Source organism: Grammomys surdaster, unplaced genomic scaffold (genome assembly GCF_004785775.1).
Source record: "Grammomys surdaster isolate TR1022 unplaced genomic scaffold, NIH_TR_1.0 340, whole genome shotgun sequence".
Classification (NCBI taxonomy): Eukaryota; Metazoa; Chordata; class Mammalia; order Rodentia; family Muridae; genus Grammomys; species Grammomys surdaster.
The window spans coordinates 427,407-441,407 of NW_021604759.1; the positions used below are offsets into that span (position 1 = coordinate 427,407).

The following is a 14,001-nucleotide window of genomic DNA, read 5'->3' on the forward strand; positions in this document are numbered from 1 at the left end:
GATGAAGATGCTTCTATAAAGAAATTGATACCTGGAGTAGAGGGATGGCTCTGTGTTTAATTGCTTGTCTTGAAAGTGGGAGGGCCAGAACTTGGGTCCCTAGGACTCACGTGGGTGTGGAGCCCTCTTGTAACTCCAAACAGGATTCCCAGAGTAAGCTGACTAGCAAGACTGCCCATATCAGTTAGCTCTGGGTTTGATTTAGAGACCCTGTCTTGGTAAAGTGGAAGAGTAACTGAGGATAATTTCCTACATCACCCTCCAGCCTCCACATATGTGGGGCCACACTCATGTGAACACCCACTCATACCTCTCTCTCTTCCTCCCCCTCTCTTTCTCTCATGTATGTGTACAAACACACACACACACACACACACACACACAAGAAATGGATTCCATCATGGTGTATGGGCCTCTCTTCTGAGGCATACGGCAGGATCACTCCCTCATGGGATGTCTGGCTCCTCTCCCCGTCATTTCTATTCCATTGCGAATCCCTCTTACTACAGACTGGGCTTTTTCTAGTCTACAGTATTATCATTTTCCACTTTCTCAAGTTTTCCTTACTTCTGAGAGACTTTTGGGTTCAGACTCCATCTTTTGGGTTCTTTTGGCTTCAGACTCCATCTTAGAGAAGCTGACCTAAATTTGAACTTGAATTAACTAACAAATTGTTATCTAGCACCAGTTTCCAGGTTATTCTCCAACAAATCTGGACCTCTAGGTTAAAGCCTGCCCCTGACATTTCACTTCCTAGCAACCACCAATCAGGAGAAAAACAGAAGTCAAGTTTGCAGATTGGCTCCCAGCACCAGCCAAATACATTAAAGGTCATAATGGCCCCCCAATCAGATGTGTGTCAAGCAAGATACCCCTTTCTTGGCTCTATAAATGCTTGCCTGAAACTGGACTGGGGGCTCCACCTTCCCATCCTGCTGTGTCAGGGCTGGCAGGGAGCCCAAGCTTGATCTTAAATAAAGAGACCCTAATGTGATTGCATAGGAATTGGCTCCTTGGTGGTCTTTTGGGGTTCATGAATGGTTCCTGTCTCAACATCTTCTTCATACTCTTTTGAGAATTAGGGTACTTACTTCTCTATAAAGAATATATATATATATATATATCCTCTGAAAAATTACCAGAATTCCAAAATGTCACACAGTTGTAGAAACTCTCTGCAGCGGCAAAACCACACCCCTGCTAGAGCATGAGGCAAATCATAGTCACCTGCTGTGAAACAGCCCTATATCAACAAACCTGATTGAAACAAAACCATATACCTGTGGGTCTCTGTGGCTGGAATGCAGGAATGTCTTCCACGACAGCTGCAAGACGGAAGGCCCCAATAACCTGAGAAAGTCCATGCGTTTCCAAAACAGCTTTATTGGCATGACAGATAATAATTGAATCTGGATGTGAACCCCCCCCTGAAACTCAGGGCAGACCTGAGTTAAATGGGGGGGGAGGGGGTCTGGGGGAGAATGCTTAATTGGCTCCACCCTCTGGCCTTCAGGTATCTCATTAGTATGTAAATCTCCCTAGGGTCTGAGGACTGTAGTCATGCCCTCTACCTCGTTGGGAGGGGCTGCATGCCCTATGTGACTGAACAGTGCAGGTCAATGGAGATCCATGCCACATGTCAGGAGCCTGGATTCTGGGAGCGCAATGGAATAGATGCCTGTCCCTCACAGGCAATGGACGCCTGTTGGGTCTCTGGGCTATTTCCAGCCAGTGCTTCTACCAAAACCAACCATCCTATCACTGTCCCACATATCCCCATAATATTTCTGTGTTTTTCAAAGAAACCAAAATTCTCTCTACACATCCAACATTAGATTTCTTTGTCCTAAGCTATAAATCTCAAGTTGTGTCTATAAATATCAATGCCCTGTATTTCCAGTAGACTAGATGAGTTCTTTACAGACCTAATTTCACAAATATTTTCCTCTCCTCCAGCCCCACTCTCCTGAGTCAAGTCACAAGCTTAATACATGAATTACCTAAGTAGACCAGCTTTCTTAGCACATTGGAAAGGCCCAGAATCAAGAACTCTAGGGAAGATGGCTTGTGGCACTGGCCCTACCCACCAGATTCACTTGGAGTGACAACTCCTACTTACGGCATCCCACAGGTAGAGAAACTTGAGGCAGTAGAATTTGGTAAATTTGTCCTGTATCCCACATCAGCCCCTCAGTTTGTGACTGGGTCTCTGTCACTCTGTTCTACTGCACGTGAAGGAGGAAAGGGTGTAGACAACCCACATGTGTGCAAATACTCACCTGGGGACTCCTTAGGTACACAGTTGCTAGCAGAGATTCTCTGTAGCTGTAACCACATTTAATCTAAAATGGCCTATATTGCCGTGTTGATGAATTCCTCAGCCAATGGCTCTATGCCATCTGTTAGTCTCCAGCATCGCCTTGCTGACTTGAAGGACTATTAATTTTTCTATTTATTTTTCCCTTCACAGTAATATTAAAGCAAGGACACAGGTCTGTGGAGTTATTCAGTGGCTAACACTTGCTTGGCTATATCTATTCACAATACCAGAGAGAAACAATAAATATATGTGTATTTACAAAGAAATCAGGGAGCTCAAGATAATGTTCAGTTTCTGAAGCTAAAATATAAGTCCATGTATGTCAACATTTTCCCCAAATTCAATAGTAAAAATAGATAAATAGAAAATCACCTGCCAATTCATTAACTGCATCTCCCTGTTAAGCCATTTACTTAGGACATCCACTGATTTTCAGTGGATCTTGGGTTTTAAAAGGTATGTGATCCTGTTCTGGGTTGAATTGGTCTAGTTGTTCTTCTAATGATTATTTTTTTTAATTTTAAAGTCACATAGTCTTTTTTTGTGAACAAGAGAAAGAAGCAAAACGGTCTCTATGTATTCCTGTCTTTTGAACATCAGATTTAGTGACCACATTTTGCTTGCATGCTATATTAAATTATTTTTCTATCAAGGGACAGACTCTCATGGCCCCCATTTCCTGGTTGTATCTGTGGGGACTGGAACACTGAGGTGGCACAGGACAACAAAAAATGAATGTGCTAATGACCCTGGTGGGTTCAGAAGATTGCCCAGAGTGTGGGGATACTGAGGGAATGCTGGCCCTGCCTCCCTTGTGGATACTGGTGAACTCAGACCCCCACGGAGTTCTCTCCAGGATCCTCTCTGGAGAGCACCACCTTTGCAACTGCAGCTTTGGGCTCTGCAAACATTGGGACCTTCAGACAGAGGGTGATGCCAAGGCAGGAATAGACACCTTGATTTTCTCCATAGTAACTCCAACTGTAGCATCTATGAGTATCTAATGGGGAAGGCACTGCACATTCAGAGCTGTGTGAGGCCATTCCTCTGCACTGAGGTGAATAGTGCACCGGCCACACCCAGGTATGATGGTGAGTAGGTCCTGATCTCGGGAGGTGATCTCAGAGATCTGCACCTCTCAGCTCTCTTGTTAAACAAAGACAAGCTGTGGCTTAGTTCAGCAGTAGAGTGCTCACCTTCCTTGTCCCAAATCCTGGTGAGTAGGGAGATAACTCTGGGATACTGAGACAGGATAGCAGCAACACGGGACACACATTGTGCTGCTGTAAGTGATGCACCATTTTTATAGGATTAGGTATAAAAGTGCTGAATAGACACAGAAAACGTGAGTTTCCTTGTGTCTTAATATTAAAACTAGAGTTTGTGGGGAAAAGAAAAGCTGATTTTTGTCAGATTAAAAACAGAAAAAGGAAGAAAATGAGATCTGAGGTGTGAGTTTTATTTGGGTTTCTCAACCCCACAACAGAAATAAAATGTATATTGGCTCCTTGTTGGATAACCTGGGTTCCCTGCCCTGAGGGGTAACTCAGTATTCTACACACTGTTATTATACTTAAACTTGGGGCGGGGGTCAAGATCTTTAGTCTTTTAAATGATAAAATAATTTTGTTAAAAAATTTAATGTTCAAGTAAACTGAAATATTTCCTTCTCAATATTGGCAGCCCCCTAGGATCTGGCAAAAGCCCACAGCTTCACCTGCAACCAAATGCAGACATTTCTGAGATGAATCAGTACACATGAGGACAGGTGACCTCCATTGTCTGATCCATCAGCACCCAAGGGTGACATCAGTGTGACACAGTGTCTGCTCATGCTCCCAAACACACAAGCTGCAGAGATGCTTCACAGGGAAAGGACCTGTTTGTGCAGGTAAGCAGATTCGGTGTTTCCAACCCCATCTGTGAGTGACCATCTTCAGTCTCCTTTTGGCCTTTCTGTCACCTCAACCCATGTAGGGAGAACTCAGGTCTCCAATTTAGTATCTGGTCCTGTCCTGTTTCCCTTGGAGCAAGGAAGAGAAATAAGTAAACCTACCCTGCTGTGAGGCTGAGTTAACCCACTGCCTGCTCTGTGTCCAGGTGTGAACCATGTAAAGATGTTCCTGGCTCAGGCTACCCCAGCCCAGGAACACTGCTTGGTGCATGGAAAGGTATCTATCTTGGTTAATGTCACTGAGACACATAGGGTCCCTTTTACAGATCCTTAGCCTTGTGGGTAAAGGAATTTAAAAATGGATCCAGAAGAAAACTCAAGGACAAGTTTGGTTTATTGGAATTTACGAAACTAAAGGGCAGCATAGCTGGAGATCTCAGCAGCTTCTGGAAGGAGACAAGACGGAGGGAGGGAGAGAGGGAGGGAGGAAGGAAGAGAAGGAGGGAGGGAGAGAGGGAGAGAAAGAGGGAGGCAAGGAGAAAGGGTGGGAAAGGCAGACATGATTTTTGCACTAGAGTTTATCAAAACAGCAGGCTCAGCAGTGATGAGCAAGAGTGGATTTTGACAAGTACCTGGAAAGAAGAAATAGAGAAAAAAAATCTACTCTTTCTGAGCAGGCGCGCCTAGCAGGGAGGGTCTGTAAGCAGCTGTCCTGGGAGAGGGCTCTAGGATCTGGAAGCACATTTCTCACTGAGGGGACAACTGCTACGTCCTCTTATCATGTCCTCTGGGGATTGTTGTTTTCTTTCTACTTCTGGCTTGTCTCCCTAAGGGAGAAATGAGTTTTCTCCTTGTCTTCAGAGTCTCAGCTGTGTCTAGACAAGTGAAGCCCCTGGTGTCTACACGAAAAGGTGCTATCAACACCTAATACATTTGTAAAGTATCTTACTGACTGAGCACGCTATTTGTCTCAGTGGAGGTCACTGTGTTAGTGTTCATACATCTCAGAGAGGTGTCCAGATGTCTGAGGAACCCATGTCTGCATCAGAAAGTATCTTGTCAGCCATGTCTCAGAACATTTTGACCATGAAGCTGGCACAGACAGGCATATGCCACTGATTGGTCAGGGAGGAGCTGGCCTTAATCAGCTTTTTAATTTACTTTCTTCTCTCTATAAAGTTCTATCAATAGGACAACAGTCATGCTGCTCTGGACAAGAAGTACTTGAGCAGAGAGCTGAAATCCTGGGCCTAAGGCTAAGTACAGCAGGGGAAGGCTGCCCCTCCAGAGCCTGACACAGAAAGAGTAAGGGGTGTGCCCTTCCTGGAGCCTTTCAGACAGCAAAGGTTATACCTGTTAAATACCAGTTTCTCAGAGAAAGGCCAGAGCTAGTGGGTAAGCCCTGTGGAGTTGCTGGCAGGAATGGAGCTCTGTCTTGATTTCAGGTCTTACCATTTTAGGCAGAGTGAAAAGAATCTCTTAGAGAAATCAACAGCTCAGTAGAATCAAATTTGACACAGTGCATTATGCACAATCGAGGCACCCTCCTTCAGGCCTCACAGAGACACAAACCCCAAGGGGACATGAGAGCCAGATGATGTTTTGTTTTTTAAAAAAAGAGAGTCAGCAAGGCAGCTTTTGAAGATCTGATGCCATGAAGGTCACTAGAGTAAACATTTCTCTTAGACATGATCATAAAAAGTCACCAAATCTTCCCCTGGGAAGGTCTTTCTTGACTGTGTCAGTCAGAAGAATGAACATTAGGAAGGCAGGACAGATTAGTGGGAGCAAAGAGAAAACACTCAATTTTCAATTGTGTAAAAGAAACATGTTTCTTTTATTAAAACATCACATACATCCTTGAGATGTGTGCGCAGAGAAGTCAGGATCTCTTAAGAACCATGGTGCCTACTTACATTCTCCTCAGGCATGCATGAATGGGTGAATGACTCATGCCTTGCTATGATCCATGATGCACTGGTGCAGGGTATGCAGGTTATGCAGGCCACCTCAGCTTTCCTTTATGCCAAAGAGATTAGAGGATGGAAATTGATAGAGAAATTGGGTTTATTTACACTTTGACCAAGCCTGGGAGAAAAAGAACTTTTCTTTCTCTCTGCCTTTCCTGTAATGTGCTACAGAAGCAAGGGAATATGCATGTGCTATTGAGCTGGGAGGTAGGTCAACCAATCTTCTCCTAGCAGGATTCGAACCTGGACCCTAGGCCTTCTCCATTTAAGACTCAGTGGGTAAAGAGACTTGCTGCCAAGCTTGATGACCTGAATCTGATCCCCTAAGCTCACATGATGGAAGCACAAAACTGATTCCTGAAAGTTGACCTCATACCTACAAAGGTGAGCTAACACACACACACACATGCACACACACACAAATGCACACATGCATGCACACATATGCACACATGCATGCACACATATGCACACACATAAATGTAATTAAAACAAAACTTTACTGGGAGTCAATGTTTCTTTAAGCAATAGTTCCTATGTACTTTGGAAGAAAAACAAGCACCATGCTGCCTAGGCAGCAGGCCCAGAAGGAGGTCTTAAGAGCACATGGTTTCACTGATAACCTATTGTCTCCTATGCCATTTTACTCTCCAGAAATCTAAAATTTACTAATGTCTGTGCCACTCTTCTACCTAGAAATCCAAAATTCACTAAATATAACAATCAAAAGAAGAGACTGTGTCTCGTGCATCTCAAGCAAACCACAGTTCTTTTGATCCAGATGACATATAGTCCTCCAGCTGCACATTTCAGTTCCTCTCTGCTGGGAACAATACTCTAGAGGGTTTTTGTTCTATCAATTTTGATAAGCTTTAATGGTTTATAGTAGATTTCCTTATATTTTTCAGTAGATTATAAAATGCATAATGTATATATAAAGTTTGTACATTTGAAAAAAATTTAAAGATAGTTGTAGGTAACACTAGTCTGTCCTTAAATTACCAAATTTTCAAAAATCTCTAGAAAAAAAAAACCCAGCAAATTCATTTTCAATACATCTGTGTGTGAGTCAACCCACATGGGTTCACAAGGGTGATGTCCGAATTTCTCATCAGCTGTGCTGGGCATCTTCAATGCTCTTGTTGGTTATGTGGGGCTAAGAATTTCATGCTCTTTGCCTTTGGACAGGAGCTTGAGATCGTGAGTCTGGAAAGAATCAAAATCTGAGCCACAGCATAATTCATCTCTTGCTTCATGGAATTAGAAGCAAGACCAGAGTGAGTAAAGCAGACACAGTAACAGCAACTTCTGGGTTCAAACCAACCATGTCCCATTCTACACATGACAGCTGGCTTGACAGATACACAATTCAGTTTGCTTCTCTGTCATGGTCACTACATCATTGTTGGAACTAAACAAGTAATAAATACCTGACACTCTGTCCTCTCTGATTACTGTCAGTATTGATGTCTTCCTCAGGTGGAGTAGAGATGGACGCAGCCAATGATAGCACCTTCAGCCATTTCATCCTTATAGGCTTCTCTGATCGGCCCCAGCTGGAGAGGGTCCTCTTTGCCATCATCCTGCCCGCCTACCTCCTGACCCTGCTGGGTAACAGCACCATCATCTTGGTGTCCAGGCTGGACCCGCACCTGCACACCCCCATGTACTTCTTCCTCACACATCTGTCCTTCCTGGACCTCAGCTTCACCAGCAGCTCCATCCCACAGCTGCTCTATAACCTCAGCGGGCCGGACAAGACCATCAGCTATGTGGGCTGTGCTCTGCAGCTGGTCCTGTTCCTGGGCCTGGGGGGTGTGGAGTGCCTGCTGCTGGCTGTCATGGCCTATGACCGCTTTGTGGCGGTCTGTAAGCCCTTGCACTACATGGTCATCATGAGCCCCAGACTCTGCGTGGGCCTGGTCTCAGTGGCCTGGAGCTGCGGGGTGGCCAACTCCTTGGCTATGTCTCCGGTGACTCTCAGCCTACCCCGCTGTGGGCAACGCAGGGTGGACCACTTCCTCTGCGAGATGCCAGCTCTCATCAGGATGGCCTGTGTCAACACTGCTGCAGTGGAAGGCACTGTCTTTGTCCTGGCGATAGGCATCGTGCTGTCACCCCTGGTGTTCATCTTGGTCTCCTATGGATACATCGTGAGAGCAGTGTTGCAAATCCGCTCGGCTGCAGGGCGGCACAAGGCTTTCAACACCTGTGGCTCGCACCTCACCGTGGTCTCCCTTTTCTATGGAAATATCATCTACATGTACATGCAGCCGGGGAACAGCTCGTCCCAGGACCAGGGCAAGTTCCTCACCCTCTTCTACAACATTGTCACCCCTCTCCTCAACCCTCTGATCTACACACTCAGGAACAAGGAGGTGAAAGGGGCACTCAGGCGACTGCTGCTGGGTAGCCGAGAGACAGGGGAAGCAAGGGCTGGTTCCAGACAGACCAGAGGGAAGCTTTCCTGGTGAGAATGGCAGTGAATACTGAGAGAATACAGGTTCTCAGGCAAAATTTTAATGAGAAGGAAAGGGGGCAGAGAAAATGTTCCACAATGATTTGGGGAGAAATTCAGGCTGTCCTGCGACAGAGGAAAACACAGGCATGTTACTGGATTCTTAAAATGTTCTGGGATTTGGTAGTCATGATGACAGTGTGTGTTTTAAATTTCTTCCTTGTGGTTAAAGCAGACTTTCCCATGAAAGATGCAGATCTGACGGTTTGTTCCCAAGACTGGTGTAGTGTTATCCTGTACATGGTGAAATGTGTTCTCCTGGTAAGATAAGGAAGGGGACAACAGGTACCTTCCGTGCACTTTTTACATTAGGGGCATGAGGGAAGAGTGACTGTGGGTGCTGGCCTTACAGTGAAGACATAAGTATCTATGTTCTCTTGTCCCCACATCCCCATGTATGTCTCAATTTTGATCTCAAGGGTATGGGAGAGCAGGAGTCCCTTGTCTGGATGTCACTCCATGTAAGGCCTTGGGTAACATTGGCAGTACTGGATCTTATCAACACTAGTGGACAGCTCGCCACTGATTTGCATCCTCTGGGCTTTCTATAATTCTGTGTAAGGTACCAAGTCATCTGCTTTGTGAGTGAACTGAACATTATGTTTCCCAACTGTTCTACCCCATGATGAGCCACAAATCAATAAAGAGTATTCTCACTCATCTCCCTTGTCAACACGACTAGGTTTAGAATCCAGGAGACAGAGGGACACCTCAGGGTGGGGCAGTGAGGGTGCTTTAGAGCATTAACTGAGGGGGAAGACCCACCCCACCCTGAATGTGGCTCTGTGCCCCAGGCGGTTAACAAGACTAAGAAAGAAGAAAGAAGCAGGAAGCCACATCTCCCTGCTGTTTCCAGGCTGCTCTGAGGTGAGGAGCAGCTTGGCTGGACATGCATTCTTGACAAGATGGACAGAACCATTATAGCAACCCGTGAGCCTCTGGGTGTTACTTCTTCATCAAAGCTAAGTAACTTAGTCAAGACAATGGAGTGGTAACTAATGTAACAGCAAAGCTAACTAATGGAACAGCAGAGGTAAGTTCCTACCAACTTGTAACCTGGTGCCAAGTAGGACAGTCATTTGCTTATTTTAAATTTCTTTTTGATTACTTTTATTTACTGTGTGTGTGTGTGTGTGTGTGTGTATGTGTGTGTGTATGTGTGTGTTTACGAGTGTAGGCTGGCATGTTTCACAGTGTACATTTGGACACCAGAGAACAACTTGCAGGAGTCGGTTCTCTCCTATAACTGTACAGGTCCTGGAGATCCAAATCAAGTCAAGAGGCTTGGCAGCAAACACCTTTACCCACTGAGTAATCTTGCCAACTCTGTTTTTTAATTTCTTAATCACATGAGAGGTCGATTTCTTTTTTCAGATGAACAAAGTGTCTCTTCATGACCACGATTCAGCATTGACTCCTGCGTAGGCTGGAGTTTTATGTTTTCAATACTCCCACCAAGAGTTTTGTGCAATGATATTCTTTCCTTGTCCTTAAGCCCCAATCTTTGATTTAACCCACCCCACCCCATGTCTGCTGTGATTCTGGATAGAGGAAAAGCTGACCTATGATAACAACATGGGGGAGGGGCATTGAGCTTCACTATTACTGAGGCTTTTTTTCATTCTCTGAGAATGCCTCCATGTGTGGTAAGTTTCTGCCAGGCGCCTCCATGTGTGGTATGTTTCTGCCAGGCTTTCCTATTGCTGGATCTCAGCATTTGTTTGTGACTGCCCTAACTGTGGTGATTCCCACACTGGACTCAGAGCTGAAGACAAAACCTGACATAATTTGCTCCCAATCCAAGATATGTAAGGTCTTGCCTCATTGCAGACAGCTGAGATTATATTGTTAAAACTCCAGGACTAAACGCAGAAGAGATTCCTTTTTTTTTTCCTTACAGGAAAACCATGCAGTTTTTCTTCCAGGACAAAGCTGAGAACAGTTGGAAAAATATCCATTGTGATGTCTCTGCTGCCAAGCTCCTCACCATGAGCCCTTGAAATGTGTGGACACACTCTGTCTACACAGATCCTCTAGTCATGGCTGTGACTCCAGGAGCAGGAAACACAGGCTCATCTCTCAGCAGACTCTCTACTCTAATAGGAAACTTCCTGGGCTACACTTGAGTACAGAAAGTGTACACAAGAAACATAAGCGCCCCCCCCAGGTCTTCTAAATAACAAGTTTGGCTATGATAACTTGAAATGGCCAGTCAGGTATTGAGAACAAGGAAAGTCAGCGACTGCTTACTCCTGTGTAGTTGATGGAGGAGAAAGCACCAACCTGGCGAACGTGTCCTTTACTCCTGAAAGCCACAAAGTGAGAAATGTCCTACTCAGCTTTATTTGTCAGTTTGACACAGCCTAAAGTCATCTGAGAAGAGAGCATGGACTAACACAGATCGGCCTGTGGGCGTGTCTATGAGAGACTGCCGTGATTTTAATTGATTTAGGAGGACCCAGCCTCCAGCCGGCAGCACCATTCCTTGGACAAGTGGATCTGGGCTGTATAAGGAAGAAGCCAAGCCTGAGCCTATGAGTGATCCAGGGATCTGCTTTCCTTCATGGATTCTACATTCAGTTCCTACTTGGGTTCCTGCCCTGACTTCCCACAAAGATTGACTGTGACTTGCAAAAATAAGTCAATGAATCCTTTCCTCCCCGAGTTGCTTTCAGTCAGAGTGTTTTAGCACAGGAACAGAATAAAACTAGAGCATGTCTGAACTGAGCATGACAGAGGCCTCCTGTTCTGATTTTGCTAATGGATTGTTTTTATAACGTAAAAATGGCCAATTGTGGGGCTGGAGACATGGCTCGGTAGTTAAGAGCACTGCCTGCTCTTCCAGAGGACCTGAGTTCAGTTCCCAGCAACCACATGATGGCTCACAACTATCTAGACTGGGTTCTAATGCCCTTGTCTGGCATGCAGGTGTACATGCAGATAGAGCACTCATACATTAAATAAATTACTTTTTTAAAAAAGTGGCCAATTGTTTCTAAACCTCAGCCTCCAGTCTGTGTGAAGTTGACTTTCATTCCTCAGAGATTATTAGTTGGGCTAGGGTAGCTCAGTTACTGGAGTGCTTGCCTAATGTGCACAAAGTCCTTAGGAAGTGTGTGTGTCTGTGTGTGTGTGTGTCTGTGTGTGTCTGTGTGTGTCTGTGTGTGTGTGTAACTCTCGCACTCAGGAGGTGAATTCATGGGAGAATCAAAGTTCAAGCTCATCTACTGACTATGTAGCAAGTTCAAAGTTACCTCCACAAAAGAAGGTCAGGCTTTCTCTGGGTCAGTCTCATTCCCACTGTCTTAAAGAGGGAGGCACCTTGAGTCTACAATATACCCAGACCCAGACAGGGAAGCCCTATGTGAAAGAACTCAACTTATTCAAGCTGTTATTTCACAAAAATGGACATTCATTACAGCTGCCCAGGCGCATCAGTGTCTCTCCACACCCCTGCCAAGGAGGTCTGGAGGATGGAAGACAGGCACCATCCCCTCCATGATGGAGGTGTCTAATGCCTACCAAGACCATTTCAAGCTGGAAAACTTATGTGGTGATTACTGCATTATGTCACCTAGAAAGGGAGAGAGCTGCTGTCAAACAGGTACCTCTTTGTTAGTTTGTTTTGTGAGAGGTTTTTTGAGTGTTTGTTTTTGTTTCTGATTTTTGTTTGCTATTGTTCTGTTTTGTTTGGGTTTTTGTTTGTTAGTTTGCTTGTTTTGGTTTTGTTTGTTTGTTTGTTTTTAGAGACAGTGTCTTTCTGTATAGTCCTGGCTGTAGGGTCAACGCCAGAGCTCTGACAAGCCAGACTCAGAGCCATCTGTCCTCAGTTACCTAGAGAAAGAGGTGAGTACCAGTGAAAACATAGACAGAAAACTTACTCTGGTCACATTGTGAACAGAACCAAGGAGGCCCTGTGAGGCTCATCTTCAGTGTCCTGACAGGAAGCTTAGCCTTTGAGAAGACAAGAGTCATTCATAGGTAACCAGTTCTGGTCAGGGTATGGTCCTGCCCATGGGTTGCCCATCATTGACACAATGCTAGCCCTCCTGCAAGGTGGTGTGAAGATTGTTGCAAGTGTATGAAATACCTTTCTGGGAAACAAGTGTACCTTCTGGCTAGCACCAAGCTTCAGCCTTTCCCTTCTTCAAGCATAGGGTTCCTGTGGAAATCCAAATTTCTTTACATTTATTGTCCCAGCAGTCTGACAGCCAAAGTGAGGGCCACAGTGTCCGTCTTTGGAACAGTTTCCCTCCTAAAAGAATGCTTTCAGTAGCATTAGGAGAAATGAGGATAAACCATGGTGTCATTAAACTCTGCTGCTATCAAATCAATCAAAGAGGAGAACATGGATTATACAAACGGAAAGCGCAGAAATAAGTCCACTGTTTGGGCTTCACCAGATGGCTCAGAGGGTAAGAGCACTTGCTGTCCAAGCCTGAGGACCTGAGTTTAATCTCCAGAACCCATAAAGAAAAGAATCCTGGATTGGTGGTACACATCTGTGTTCCCAGATCTCCTACAGCTAGATGGGAGGCAGAGACAGAAGAGCCATCCAGAAACTCATGGGCCATCAAGGGCAAATGTGTACTGTGAGGAAAGCAAGAAGAGAGCTGGCTTCAACAGAGCAGAAGAAGAGAGAGCCTGCCCGAGAGCTGCCTTCTCATCTCCACAGGGAGAGTGCTGTGCACCCTTATATAACCTTCTCTGTCTCTGTCTCTTTCTGTCTCTCTGTCTCTGTCTCTCTCTCTCTCTCTCTCTGTCTCTCTCCTTCCCTCCTTCTCTCTCCTTCTCTCTCTGTCTTCCTCTCTCTCTCTCTCTCTCTCTCTCTCTCTCTCTCTCTCTTTTTCTCTTTCTCTGTCTCCCTCTGTCTCCCTCTCATGCACACACGCACACACACACGGAACAGCAAATAAAATGAAAGTTATTTGTTTATTGATTCAAATAACTAACTCATTAACTGTCTCTCAGTGCACAAAGCCCAGTATTCAGAGACCTGTTTGGGTGTGGCAAGTTAGTAGCGATTGCAGTGGTGTTGATAGTGGTGATAATGGTGGTGATAATGGTGGTGATGATGGTGGTGGTGGAGGAGGAGATGCTGGTGATACTGGAGATAATGATAAGGGTGGTGGTGGAGAAATGGTGGTGGTGGCAATGGTGGTGGTTGTGGGTGATGATGGTAGTGGAGGTGATGGTGATGGTGGTAGTAGAGAATGCTCTGGGTATATGGGCAAGTGACATTCATCCTTCAGAGAGAGAGAGAGAGAGAGAGAGAGAGAGAGAGAGAGAGAGAGAGAGA

General features: G+C 45.2%; 1 protein-coding gene across 1 annotated transcript; it reads left to right on the forward strand.

The window, feature by feature from the left end:
• Positions 1 to 7,627: 7,627 nt before the first annotated feature.
• On the forward strand, positions 7,628 to 8,732 carry LOC114630509 (olfactory receptor 2W3-like). Its single transcript, XM_028778745.1, has one exon. The coding sequence runs from the start codon at positions 7,651 to 7,653 to the stop codon at positions 8,656 to 8,658; it is 1,008 nt and encodes a 335-aa protein (XP_028634578.1). The 5' UTR covers positions 7,628 to 7,650; the 3' UTR covers positions 8,659 to 8,732.
• The last annotated feature ends 5,269 nt before the right edge of the window (positions 8,733 to 14,001 follow it).

What these genes read in the sequence shown, in the direction of transcription:
- LOC114630509 (XM_028778745.1), top strand. Translation starts at nt 7,651, where the DNA reads ATGTCTTCCTCAGGTGGAGTAGAGATGGACGCAGCCAATGATAGCACC.